Genomic DNA, 14,991 nt, shown 5'->3' on the forward strand with positions numbered 1-14,991 from the left:
TGGGAGACAGGGTCTTGCTATGTTGCCCAGGCTTGACTTGAACTCCTGGTCTCAAGCAATCCTTCCACCTCCACCTCCCAAAATCCTGAGATTACAGGCCTGAGCCACTACACCCAACAGTTTATATGAATTTTTAATATTGAATTAGAAGTCTTCAAATGAGAGCCATACACAAAAATGCAAAGTCACTTGTGTACAGTGGCCTCCTGTCAGTCTACTGTTGTGCATGGGTCAATTTACTGGTCAGGACCCAGTAAATTCAGGCTTAGCCAACTGCTGGTCTAAAGTGATTCTGACCAGGGAAGAGAGCTAAGGTTTTTGGAGGGCTACCCTGTAAGAGGCTATGGTGGGTGCTCTGCATTTAAATCAGTCAGTCCTCACAACAAACCTGGAAGCTTTTTCCACTTTACAGATTAGAAAACTGCAGCTCAGAGAGATTGTTATTTACTGAATATATAACTAGCAGAGCAGGGATTTAAACTCGTGCGCCTTCTCTTTCTATTGCCATTTCTATATGCCATTGACTCCTTCCCAGGCAATAACTGGTCATTTTGATTCTGAATCATTTATTTATGTAGCCTGCTGTCAAGTGGTGTGGCATATTAGCAAGTTTTGGTCACACATACTGGTGTGACTTTGAAGAAGTCATTTTACTTCTAGACAATCGTAACTTGAATGCTGAATTACAGTATTGGACTAGGTGGTCTCTTGGTTCTTAGGGGTTCCATAGGACCTTGGATCCTAAGAGGATCTTCTAAGATGTTCGCCTCTTCAGTTTTGCCCCTTCCTCACTCTCTCCTGTAGCTATTGCCTTATCTAGTACCTTATTTATTTCTTAAGTGGATTAAAAGCCTTGCTTTTATGGAATTACCAATTTAAGGGATTCATGATTTAAATTGTAAAATCACTTTACAAAGAACACAATTTGGTTGCTTAGTGAATGCTGCCATCTTGTGTCTACCATTTTATGAGACAAAAAGCTAAAACTGAGAAAAATTACATTGAAGGATTTTGTTTGTTTTTGGTGGAACTTAAAACATTCATTTGATGTAGTGACTGGAGAATCTTGGTCAGATTGAGATGACACAGTATCAGTTAAAACATTTTTGACATTTGTTTTTGATACCCCCTTTTCTGTTATCCTTGTGTCAAACATTGTGAAATCTAAATGTGAGAACTAATGTAAGGATATATCTGGTTTTGTTTTTTGTTTTTTGAGATGGAGTGTTGCTCTATTGCCTAGGCTGTAGTGCAGTGGCATGATCTCGGCTCACAGCATCCTCTGCCACCCAGGTTTAAGTAATTCCCCTGCCTTAGCCTCCTGAGTAGCTGGGACCAGGCACGTGCCACCGTGCCTGGCTAATTTTTTTTGTATTTTAGTAGAGACGGGGTTTCACCATGTTGGCCAAGATGGTATCAATCTCCTCACCTCGTGATCCACCCACCTCGGCCTCCCAAAGTGCTGGGATTACAGGCGTGAGCCACCGTGCCACGGCCAGAATATATTGGGTTCTAAGGGGTTGTATTTCAAAATAGTTTTTGAAGAGTTAGTATAAAATGTGAGTTACTCGACTAGGCGCAGTGATTTGCCAGCCTGGCCAACATGGTGAAACCTCTCTCTACTGAAAATGTAAAACAGTTAGCCAGATGTAGCGTGTGCCATGCCTTTAATCCCGATTACTTGGAAGGCTGAAGCAGAACTGCTTGAACCCAGGAGGTGGAGATTGCAGTGAGCCAGTGTCTAACCACTGCTCTCCAGCCTGGGTGACAGAGCAAGACTCCATCTCAAAAAAAAGAAAAAAACTGTGAATCCCTCTATAATGCATGCTTCGCTGTCCTGGTGTTAGGTCTCTTGGTGCTTAGACCTCATTATATGCCTATATGTATACTTAGTTATTTCACATTAAAATTGTACTATTCTGTTTATTGACAACAAAATTGTCAAAGGACAATGGAAGAGACATATAATCTTTTTAGAGTTGTTTACTTGCTAGGCTATATTCATTCATACTGAATAAATATAATCTGAAACTGACTTTAAAAATATGACACAGAGAAAATTTTGTATTTGGGGTTTTTGTTTTGTTTTGTTTTTGCTTTGCCATCCAGACTGGCATGCAGTGGCATGATTATAGCTCACTGTAACCCCCAACTAAAGTGATCCTCCTACCTCAGCCTCCCAAGTAGCTAGGACTACAGCTGCACACCACTACACCCAGGTAATTTTAAAATTTTTGTAGAGATGGGGTCTCACTGTGCTACCCATGCCGGTCTTGAGACTTTGGCCTCAAGTGATCCTCCTGCCTTGGCTTCCCAAAGTGCTGGGATTATAGTCATGAGCCACTGTACCCAGCTGACTTTTTTTTTTTTTTTAACTATGTAGATTTCATTGAAAATGTTAAATGGCTTATTATTTTTTTTCTTTTGTATTTTAAAAAATCTAAAATGTTACTACTATTCAAAATTACAGTCTTAAGTTCATAGAGTTACAGCTCTAGAAGAGAATTCTAAAAATCATGGTTCTTAAAGTGTTTCTAATTGTGATCTTTTTTCTTCTCCTTATCTATAGATACTATCTCAATTATAACCCTGACAGCATCGTAGCTTCTCAGTACATATCATTTCCCCTTTTCTTCTCTCTTCTGCTTTTAACCAATCAATCCTGTAGACCTCAGTGACTTATTTAGGTTCACATAGCTAATACATGTTACAATTCATTGTTACTAAGTGTTCTGACTCTTCTTTAGAAAAATAACATAATAAAACAACTGATAGTAATATTTTTAATTTCTCAGTTTCATGTGGAGTGTTCCATTTCCCTTGGCTATTTTGTTGAAAGAGTTTCTTTTGTTTCATTTTAGGCCACGGAAAGGTATGATATATTTGATCCAAGACAGTCCATTTCAGTCCAGGAATCTACAGTAGTGACAAGGACATGGGACTCCTCCTGCCAGATTACAGATGGTTCACTACAATTGACATCCTGGCTGACAACTGTGAAAAAGAACCTTGGATTGTTTTATTTTATTTTTGTGGGACACCACAATCCCAAATCCAAAGGACACATCAGGTAATACTTTGCTGTCATTCAGAAAAATACACTTCTTTTTCTTGCAAAATTTTACCTATAAAAAGCAAGGAGCTGAAGTGTTTTAAGTAACTTTCCCACACTTTCCCACTTTGCAGCTGTTGGTTTTCAGAAGGAACCAATTAACTTTGGGATGGGTTATAATTAAGGAAAACATGGGTGTTTTTTAATATAGTTCAATCTGTCTGTGACTTTAGGATCTACTTCGAGTGCAGTGGTGCTATCTTGGCTCAGTGCAACTTCTGCCTCCCAGGTTCAAGTAATTCTCCTGCCTCAGTCTCCCGAGTAGCTGGGACTACAGGCATGCAGACGTGTGCCAGCATGCCCGGCTAATTTTGGTATTTTAAATAGAGATGGGTTTTCGCCATGTTGGCCAAGGTGGTCTCAAATTCTGGCCTCAAGTGATCACCTACCTCACCCTCCCAAAGCACTGAGATTGCTGGCATGAGCTACTGCTCCTGGCCCTAAAATCCATTTAGATATTTAATTACAAAACACTCTTTCAAGAAATGAACTTAAGAATTTTTCAAATTGACATAGAGAAAATAAATTCCACTGGTTTTTTCCCCCACAAGATTTTATTATGAAAATTTTCAGAAATATAGAAAAATTTAAAGAATTTGGCCGGGCGTGGTGGCTCATGCCTGTAATCCAAGCACTTTGGAGGCCAAGGCGGGCAGATCACCAGAGGTCGGGAGTTCAAGACCAGTCTGACCAATATAGTGAAACCCCATCTTAAAAAAAAAAAAAAAAAAAGAAAAGTTTAAAGAATTTTACAGTGAACACCCCTATAACCACCCCTTGATTTTATCGGTAACGTTTTATCATACCTGCTATAACCTATGTCTGTCTACCCTCTATATATCAATCTTTTTTTTTAAATGCATTTTAGACTCAGTTGTTTATATCAAGTTCTGCCATTGTTGGTTTTTTTGTTTGTTTTGTTTTGTGACAGAGCCTCACTCTGTCACCCAAGCTGGAGTACAGTGGCATGATTACCGCTCACTGGACCCCCCCCACTTTTCGGCTTCAAGCGATTCTTGTGCCTCAGCTTCCCAAGTAGCTGTGATTACAGGCATGCATCACTGTGCCTGGCTAATTTTTGTATTTTTAGTAAAGTCTGGGTTTTGCCAGGTTGCCCAGGCTGCTTTTGAACTACTGAGCTCAAGCAATCCACCCACCTTGGCCTCCCAGAGTGTTGGGACTACAGTCATGAGCCACCTCACCCAGCCAAGTTCTGCTATTTTTATTACATTTTTCACATCTTAACATGATAGCTGTCTTTAGCTTAATCTCTGATACATTAACCCATTGTGAACTCGTAGTTTTCTTAAACTCACTAATGATATGAAATATATTGGAATCTTATGTATTTGATTTCCTGTGGATTCCATATTCTAGAGTGCCTGGATAATATGTGTTGTTTGGCATTGAATCACTTAATTCAGGAAAGTTTTCAATGCTTTCTTATTGCTGAACATACTTGTTAATCCAGATTTACAAGTGTATTTTGTAATGGATGTATTTTGTTACCTTTTTGGTTTTTTTTTAAATTATTTCCTTTTGGAAATATTTCAGGGTAATTAAGAAATTTGGAATTTTAGGAATTTTAGGAATCCAGATGAAAAAGCTATGATAGGTATCCCTTTGGAGAAAAAGATTTCTAATGTCTTCTAAATACAAATATATTATTCTCCAGCCATTACCTTCTACCTTGATCTGGCGCAGTCCTTAATGTTTCTTAAGAATTGCCACAAGTAAATGTGCATGAAAATCACCTCATATTCTTTTTTTATTTTTGAGACAGAGTCTTGCTCTGTTGCCAGGCTGGAGTTCAGTGATGTGATCTCAGCTCACTACGACCCCTGCCTCCCATGTGCAAGTGATTCTCTTGCCTCAGCCTCCCACGGAGCTGGGACTACAGGTGCCCGCCACCACGCCCAGCTAATTTTTGTGTTTTTAGTAGAGACAAGGTTTCACCATGTTGTCCAGGATGGTCTCAATCTCTTGACCTCGTGATCCACCCGCCTTGCCCTCCCAAAGTGCTGAGATTACAGGCATGAGCCACCTCGCCTGGTCTTCTTTCTCTTTAAATGTATTTATTTATGTATTAGTAATAGGGACTCGCTATTGTTGCCCAGGTTGGGCTCAACCTCCTGGACTCAAGCAATCATCCTGTCTGACACCCAGGTAGAAGGGACTATGGGCGGGTACCACTGCGCCTGGCTCACATCCTTTTTGTAGCTCTTTTCTCACTATATTGTGATTTTTTTTGTGTGTGTGGATGTATCTACCACAAAATTATATACTCCTTGAAAACAGGAATTTTGCTCCTGTCTATATTATTCAACATTATTTCTGGAACATAGCAGACAGTCAGTATTGTGCAGTAACTGAATGTAAAAATGTTTCAAACTGGATTAATTTTTTTTTTCTTAAGGCTTCAAGCTCCCTGTAGAATTCAAAAATAACCTTTGCTAATGAGGATGTCTGATACTGTTACTGTAAAAGATGAAACTGCTACAATGAAGGATTTGGAGCCAGAAGTGAAAGATACAACCAGAGTTGAAGATATTATCAAATCAGAAAACTATGGGAAGATTTTGGTAGAGAAGAATGAACATTGTATTGAGAACAATATTGATTTGCAGGTAAACAAAATTTTTTCTCTGGCTAATACTAAATATTCAGCATATATTTATGTTTATTTTCATACAAAACTTACTTCTCAAAATTCTAAAAGGGTAAGTTGACCCTTGGTGACATGCTTACCAGCTGGTTTTGGACCCATGTGGTTTAGCTTGCTGTGAGTCTTAACTCTGATTTGCTTGTATCATGTAATATTCTTTTTATTTGTATGTGACTAGTGCATTTTTGTTGACTTTATACTTTCTCATTCCACCGTTTTCCTATCAGTTCTGTGAACGTTCAACATTTTAACCTAAGATCTCTTAGAGGAAAGAGAAATAGAATAAAACTGCTGACAATCTATTAGCAAAAACAGCCTTCAGAGGGTTCCTCAGTCACTCAACCTGACTGATAAAAAGGATTTATGGGGGGGGAAATATAATGCTTTTGATTCTGTACGTATATAATGACTTAGAACTAGCCACTGAGAAGACTTCTGATTCCGGGAATAAACGGAAATTGAGTAGATTAACAGATTCAAGATAGGTAAAAATGGTCCCAAGTAATTGTATTTCTAGTAGTATTCATTTATTTGGTAAACTTTTCTAGTTGTCTATTTTCTCAAAATAAAGGACTAACAACTTTTAAACCTTTTCGTTTTGAGATGAAGTCTCACTCTCACCCAGGCTGGAGTACAGTGGCGAGATCTCGGCTCACTGCAACCTCCCTCTCCTAGGTTCAAGTGATTTTCCTGCTTGTCCCTCCCAAGCAGCTAGGACTACAGGTGCACAGCACCACACCTGGCTAATTTTTTCTGTTTTAGTAGAGATAGGGTTTCACCATGTTGCCCAGGCTGGTCTGGATCTCCTGAGCTCTGGCAGTCCACACCTCAGCCTCCCAAAGTGCTAGGATTACAGTTACACCCAGCCTGCAATGTTTTTATTTTTTATTTTTTTTACTATCTCATCATTAATGAGTCAGGAAATGAAGCAGGACTTGGGCTGAGAGAATTTTCTATTTTATAAGGTATCCAAAGAGGTCCTTTGTTGACATTTAACAGGCCAGTGGACTGGTCTAGGGCATCCTGGACTGCTTCTGTCACCTGTCTGGCACCTAGGTAGGAATGGCTGGAGTGCTGGGCTCAGGTGGGACTAGAAGCACCTATTTATGGCTTCTCCAACAAGGTGAGTCCAAAGTAGTCAGACTTCTTATGTGGCAGCTCAGGGATCCCCCAGAGATAATGTTCCAAGAAAGCCAAACAAAGCTGCAAGGTTTCTTTTGATGTAGGCCCAGAAGTTCCAGAACATTACTTCTGCTATCTTCTTTTGATGATATAAGTCAATCAAAAGCCCAGGGGAAGGGGAATTAGACCCTATCTCTCAGTAGGAAAGAATTTATAGTTACCTTTAATCTACCACAAAAAGTTATTCAAAAACATTGTTTAACAGTAATGTTTTAGTTTTGCTTTGCAATTAAAAAATTATATTTTTGGAGAAAATATTCTAGCATTATTTCTATATCCTGAAGACTGAAGGCTATAAGCCAAAAATTACAGCTTTGCTTTTTTATTATTATTATTCTTTTTAGCTTCACTTTTTTAAAGAAACTTGTTTTTAAAGGTTATCTCATTCTTTTGTTATGTCAAAAACTTTCTTTTTTCCCTATTATATATCAGACACCATGTTAGACAATAATAGCAATTCCTCCAGCTATAAAAAAGCATTTAGGCCCCACTGATTATAGTCAAGTGTGAATTATCTCAGAAATTGGAAGGAATAACATATTTTTTCCCAGTCATTTTTAAAAGTAATAGCACTTTTTCAAACAACAAAAAATTGCCCTGCCTGTAATCAGTACACTCAGTGATGGCAGCATGCCAGTGTTCTGATTGCATCAGGGAAAATCTGCTAAAGTTCTATTGCATTTGTGATTGAAATAATAAAATATTTCATTTTAGCCTCTTTTCTACACTTAATGTTTCGTCTCCTAGATCATGCTTATCAACAAGTCATTAACTGGGATTATTGCATTTCCTACCATGTGTGTTGGGTTGCCTTTGACAGTAAGCTACAAGAACATTCTGATGACCACTTTCACATCATGGCCCAGTTATTTGTAGTATAAGAAAATTTTCCACATTCTTCAAATCATTTATTGAAAGTCTGTTCTTTACCAAGGAAATACCATAGTAAACAAACATGGGTATGGTCTTGACCTCTTGTTTCCTATAGCATAGTGACTCTAACGATTGGGAAAGAGGAAAAATTAGAATGTGAGAACTCATTTTATGTTAATCCGGTGAATGCCATATTCATTTTATTTATTTATTTATTTATAATTTACTACATATATGAATATTGACTCGGCTTCGAGCTTTTGAGGTCCAAGATGCTTTCATCCAAGGTGGCTGGCAAGGGGGGTACAGTTGAAATACCTCTTATAGAACAGATTTAATTAATGGAAATTGGGAATTTAAAGGAGATAAAACTGGAAAATAGGCCTGTTCTGTGTTTTCATTTGAAATATTGTAAAACAAAGTCAACTGTTTTATGCATCAACAGGAAATAAGTGTTTTCTTTTAAAAAGTCTGGTTACTACGGATTTACTTTTAACTTAATGTGGAGTTAACTATTTTAACATACTACCAGATGTCTCATCTTTCCTCTAAGATACTACCTAAAGATTGTCATCTTAAATGGCAATTGCTATTTTCACTCATAAGTTTGGTTGTATGTAGCAAATAATGTAGGGTTTCTATTGAGATTTTTTGAATAAACTGTTACTTTATTCTAATAGAGTAGTAAGATATTCTCTACTTTGCTCTCATTCTGAAAATCAGCTACCATGAATATTATAACTTATGTCTGTTATCTTGCTTTAGCATAGTAATATTTAGTGATTAAAGGAAACAGAAATGTTTCCCTTCCAAAAGAAGCATTCATTTCATTCATTTATATAAAAAACTGAACATCTAATGTATACATTTTGAGTGAAGTTATTTTCAGTTAAGGGATATTATAGCCTCTTTTGTACTATGTAGAAACCTTATGATTTTCTTTGTGTTAAGGATAGTATTTACATAAAAAATAATTTCATCAAACTAGAGAGAGACGAACAGACTTGATATGTCATCTCAGGTGGTTCCAAGCAGAGATTATCTCAGAGAGCTCTTTGACCATTTAATTTATAAATAATTCTACTTGTGTTGTCTTTCTGCTTTTACCAGTTTTCTCTTTCTACTTTTAAAAAATACATGTTTTTTATTCAGGGTTTTGTTTTGGACTGTGATCTTTTATAGAAGTTTTAGGATTACTTTCGTAAGAATTTCTTAATACTTCAGAGCTAATTCAAGAAATTTGTGTGCATTAATGTCAGGAAGTTAACTTTTCCGCATAGTTGTCTTGGGGTTGTTCTGAACTGTTGATTATGGCCTCAGTTACCTGACAGGTTTTTGGTCAGTAATTTTTCTACTGCCACACACTGTTTCTATTGAGAATGTGGAGGTACATTTTGGACTTTACATTTTTATGAAACATTTAGAAGGTTGGGGTGGTGGGTGCCAGGTTTCTAAATCCAGAAAAATGTATTTTGTTAGACTACAAGTATCCCTAATCTTTAACATGGGTTAAGTGGATGGTGGGAACTGTTTTCTTTGATTTCCTGTGTATAACTCACTGATGTGGTCTCCATTGTTTGATTTTCTTCACGGATAGGTTTTTCAGATTAAATTTAGAGTAAATTGGCCTGGTGCAGTGGCACATGACTGTAATCCCAGCACTTTGGGGAAGGCTGAGGCAGGCAGATCTCAGGAATTTCAGACCAGCCTGGGCAACATGGCGAAACCCTGTCTCTACCAAAAAAAAAAAAAATACAAAAACTAGTTGGGTGTGATGGCATGCACCTGTAGTCCCAGCTGCTCGGGAGACTGAGGTGGGAGGATTGCTTGAGCCTGGGAGATTGAGGTTGCAGTGAGCTGAAATTGTGTTGTTCCACTCCAGCCTGGGTGACAGAGTGAGACCCTGTCTAAAAAAAAAAAATTTTTTTTAATAATAAACTTAGGATAAATTATATTTGTATTGATTTTTGCAGTCATTTGAAATATAAAATTAAGAACCCTGTGCTCTGCTTATTAAAGGTTCAAACTCAACTTTCCCATTCTTTTACAGTTGTATCTTTGTACTTAACAAATGGTTTGTCCAGGGGTGTTCATCTATATACATGTGTATATGCACACAATTCAAAACATATTTGGGAACAGTTCAAACAATGCCTCTCCCCCTTCATTATTATTAACAATAGGATAGCCAATCCAAGTTGTATTGGTAAACAAGGCCATGTGTGCCAGTCAATGAATAGCTCTGACATATATGAGTGAATTTTCCACACTGAGAGTTGGCTAAAATACATATTTTATATATTCTGTTTCAGTAGTAAGCCCTTTGATAATTACGATGAGACTCTTATGTCTTGTATTCCTCAAGTTAATTCCAATGCATTTCTTTAAAAAGGGTCTAGGCAAGATAAGGGGCAAGAAAGCAGTGAATCTAATAAGGCTGTCAGAAAAGCTCGGAACAGAAGGCCACACTTCTTCCACAATGAGAGCAGTAAATAACAAATTCCTTAATTTGCTAGGAAAGAATTGATGAAATAATTATTTCATTAATCTGTTAAGAAATGAAGTGTTTTTTTAAAGGACTGAATAAAAGTCTCTTTATATAAAATAATTCAAATAATAACCTTAGCTGTTTTCCTGCTTGTCAAAGAAAGATTAAAAGGATGAGTGTGGCCAAGTATGGTGGCTCATGCCAGTGCTTTGGGAGGCTGAGGCAGGAGGGTTGCTTGAGCCCAGGATTTTTAGACCAGCCTGGACAACACAGGAAGACTTTGTCTCTACAAAAAATAGAAACAAAAAATTAGCCAGGCGTCACAGTATATGACTGTAGTCCTAGTTGCTTGGGAGGCTGAGGTGGGGGTATGACTTGAGCCCAGCAATTTGAGGTTGCAGTGAATTAGGATTGCACCAGTGCATTCTAGCCTGGGTAACAGAGTAAGACCTGTTCCTTAAAATAATAATAATAATAAATAAAAAGTATGGCCAGGCACATTAGTTCGCGCCTGTAATCTCAGCACTTTGGGAGGCCGAGGCAAGCAGAGTGCTTGAGTCCAGGAGTGTGAGACCAGCTGGGGCAACATGGCAAATCCCATCGTTACAAAAAATTAGTCAGGCATGGTGGCTACTCAGGAGGCTGAGGTGGAAGGATCACCTGAGCCCAGGTCAAGACTGCAGTGAGCTGTGATTGCACCACTGCACTCCACCCTGGGTGACAGAGTGAGACTCTGTCTCAGAAAAAAAAAAAAAGATATCTGTATTGTACCTAGTTCAAAAAGCCTGACAAGCTGTAGGTGGTATTAACAGTGTTATAATCATTATCATAGTTGTTACTATTTATTAACAGTAGCACGATTATATGGCTTCTCAAATTTGTACCTTTATTGTCTTGCAAGATAGATTTTTCTTTAGTAATAAAGAGTAAAACTTACCATAGCCTTCCCACATTTTCAGTACAGTGGGTTTGTTTATTTCTATTAAATTCTGTAACTGTATGCTGTATTTTTATTGTTTTTTATTCATATTGAATGAGTTCAACTTTTTAAAACTTACAATACATTTTCCATAGTATGCTTTATTTTTATAATTCTAGGATTTGGTACTCTTTCTACTGAACTTGTATCATAGGTGCATATGGTAGCACTTGTAAGCACATTTACTTTTCATGGTGCTTTCTTGGGATGTGTAAAGATGTTTGCTACATCTTGTAGATGTAGAAATGCTTTTGCATACTTATTGTTTGTACTTCTTTGGATAATTTTCATGTACATCACCAGTAGGATGGGATGATCCTTGATCTTCATTTATTATATGGCATAACACTAAACCAGTTAGTTTGTGACTTTCTCCATGGACTTTTCATTAGAGTCTAAGAGTCAGGCCTTTGAATATTTAACTTTGTGCTTTATGGCTCAAAAGGTTAAATGTTAAAAATAAATTGTGATTGTATTTGGTTTATTGGTTTATTGATTTTTAAAATAGCTCTCCTGCCTCAGAGAACTTCGTATCTTTTATTCCAGTAGAAATTGGCATCCTGGCATCCATTGTTTTTACTCCCCTGATCGTAACTAGACATGGAACATTTTAATTGTCTTCCTTATAATTCCCATTAATCTTTACTGTTACCTAGAAAAGTACCAAGAATTTGTAAGCTCTTCAAGGTGTATTGAGTCTGGTTGAAAGGGTGTAACCATTAAATTTTTCTTCCTAACAATTATTAATTACAAAGAGAAAATTATCCCTATTTTTCAAATGTCAGATTTTGTTAGTTGAGTGATATTTAATTGGTATTTTTGTGCCAGTACATATATAACTAATTAGGATTGCTCTGTTTTTCTCAGTTCTCCAAATTCTAGTAGCTGATAGTTCTGACGACTTACTAGTATCAATTTCAAACTGAAATTCTGTTAAGGATGTTTCATATTCTGCACCCATTTTTTTGGCCTAGTTCCTGTCTTATACTTCAGTATAAAACAATGTAAATTATAAATTGGGGATTTTGTCCCTAAGCCTTGTAAATTCTAATTTAAGGCATTTCTATGGACTAATACATGTCTATTAAACAAGCTGCTAAATTTTTACTGTGACAGTGAAATTCTGCTAAGGGTGAAAAGTGTGCTCTAAATAATAAAATCCATTTTTTAAATAATTACATATCAAATAGAATTCCTATTTAAAGCCAAATCTGACTGTCAAATGGATTATAAAAATATGAAATAAAGTCTGTTTACTTTAATAAACAACTTGTTTTCTCTGCTTTGTTGTGTGCATTTTCTAGTACATATAATATCAGTTATTCACTATTTGAAAGGAAATTGAAATTATGTTATTGAATAATGCTATTGGCAATTTATAGTTTACTTATATAGTAGTATATTAGTTTTCTATTGCTGCATAAAAATGACCACAACCATAGAGGCTTTAAAGACAACACTCATTATCAGGTCACAGTGGGCCCAAAACTGTATGCAGGTCTGAGGTCCTGTTTTTTGGCTAGTTGTCAGTAAAGGCCACTCTGTTCCAAGAGGCTGCTCATAGTCCTCTTTATATGGCACGTCCATCTTGAAAGCATCAACAATATGTCAAGTCCTTCTCATGCTTTAAATCTCTCTGACTTGCTCCTATGCTCCCACCAGAGAAAAGTCTCAGCTTTTATTGAATTAGACTCACCTGAATCTTAAATTGTATCTTAAGATCAGCTAGCTTGGAGCTTAGTTAACAAATGCAAAATCCACCAGGGCACAGTAGTTCACATGTGTAATTCGATCACTTTGGGAGGCCAAGGGAGCTGCTCATTTAAGGTCAGGAGTTTGAGACCAGCCTGGCCGATATAGGGAAACTCTGTCTCTACTAAAAATACAAAAATTAGCCGTGCATGAGTGCCTGTAATCCCAGCCACTCTGGAGGCTGAGGCAGACTAATCACTTGAACTTGGGAGGCGGAGGTTGCAGTGAGCCGAGATCACACCACTGCACTCCAGCCTGAGCAATAGAGTGAGACTGAGTCTCAAAAAAAAGCAAAATCCTTCCTCTGCAGTACCTAGATTTGTGTTTGATTGAATAAGCAGCGAATGGGACTCTTGGGGGCCATCTTTAGAATTCTGTCTACCTCAAGTAGAATTTAATCCACAATAAAGTTTTTTTAATAGATATTAAATGCACTGGACTAAGCTTCTAAAGATCTAGGGTTCTGTTTGACTAGTAGCTGATTCTGGACTGTGAGGTCTTTAAGACCAGGAACTGTGTCTTACTCATCTTCATAGCCCTCGTGCCTAGCACAGTGTCTGGTATAGAACAGGAACCTAAAACATGTTTGTTAAATGAAGTCAAATTAAGATAATTTTACTTCTCTGTATCTTCCTTTATCTTTTCCTCATCTTTGTCAAAGTCTCCTTGTAGATTAAAAGTGAGATAGTTAATACATGTGTAAGTCTATGAATGCTCTTAACCATTATGATAGGGAAATAGAGAGCATCCCCATTTTATACACTTTTTAAAATTAGCATTTATTAGATTAAGTAATTTAATCTCATTGCTAATAAGTAGAGGAAGCACATTGGTTTTCTGACATGGTCAGTTCCTAACCTTTAATAATCAATTACATTTATTTGCATTTTAGAGTTTTCAAAGTCCCTTTTTTATCTACGCTTTCATTGAATCCTTTCAAGAACCCTGTGAATTAGTGCAAATAGTATGAAAACTTTTAGACAGATTAAAGTAAACTGAAGTAATTTGACCATGATTACCCACTAATAAGAAGCAAATTCAAAAATTTAAGTCCAGCTCTTCTGCATATGAATACAGCATTTACATTGCCAGTTAATGACCCCTTTCATTTTAGAGATTTTTAATAGAAGATTTTATACCAGTAACACTTAAAATTACAAGAGATAAAGCAGAAGACTGGGAGTAAGTCAGAAACTCTTTTCCCTTCTGCTTCCTCAGGACTCATTTAGTTATGTGCATTTTCATAGTATTCACTGTTGCTTTTCTCCCACTTTTTTTTCCTGTGGGCCCTAGATGGTGGCATCTACCACCTAGACTAGATGGTAGCACAATTTATTTTACTTCTGTTGTTAGATGTGAGTTACAGGCAATTAGAAATCCTCTTGAGCAAATTAGAAAGTAGATAGAAACAGAAGACAATACCAACATGCAGAAGCCCTCTTAGGCAGCACTGCCATGTGTATTTGTGCGTACACATACTATTTTCTTCTGTATAAGAAAGAGAAAGTCATTTTCTTTTATTTTTTCTGTTTTCCTTTTGTTATTATTCTGTAGCTTGTGTAATCCAGGATTAAAATCCCAAGAATACAGGCCTTTTTCATTTTGAAGAACTTTGGCTCAAAATGAGGGCAGGACATACTGGTACTATAGACTCTTATTTCTGCTGACTCTACAAGGAAGGCCTTTTTGAAGTAAAATGGTGGCCTTTTTTTTTTTTTTTTTTTTTAATGTAAAGCATACTAGTCTGGATATTAAGGATTTTATATCTGTTTTACGTTTGGTATCAGACTGGGTCCCTGATGTTAAGAAATAAAAATGGTAGATACCTGGGCCCTGTACTATTTGGGGTTGGGTTTGAAGAGGAAAATTGGAAGGAAGTAGAAGGAAAGAATGTTTAAAACCTATCTGGCTCTGATTGACAGGTGCTTCAGCTGGTTTCC

The 14,991-nt window shown here is 37.0% G+C and overlaps 1 protein-coding gene across 21 annotated transcripts in view; it reads left to right on the top strand.

Moving 5' to 3' along the window:
• Positions 1 to 14,991, top strand: part of R3HDM1 (R3H domain containing 1) — a 195,160-nt gene that overhangs the window by 71,542 nt on the left and 108,627 nt on the right. For all 21 annotated transcript variants that reach the window (XM_037741156.1, XM_037741162.1, XM_017536048.2 and 18 more), the window contains exons 2-3: positions 2,862 to 3,070; positions 5,529 to 5,739. In XM_037741156.1, the coding sequence (XP_037597084.1) occupies positions 5,569 to 5,739 (171 nt within the window). In that variant the 5' untranslated portion in view covers positions 2,862 to 3,070; positions 5,529 to 5,568. The remainder of the gene's footprint in view (positions 1 to 2,861; positions 3,071 to 5,528; positions 5,740 to 14,991) is intronic.

This window comes from Cebus imitator, unplaced genomic scaffold (genome assembly GCF_001604975.1).
Source record: "Cebus imitator isolate Cc_AM_T3 unplaced genomic scaffold, Cebus_imitator-1.0 Scaffold95, whole genome shotgun sequence".
In the NCBI taxonomy this organism is placed as follows: Eukaryota; Metazoa; Chordata; class Mammalia; order Primates; family Cebidae; genus Cebus; species Cebus imitator.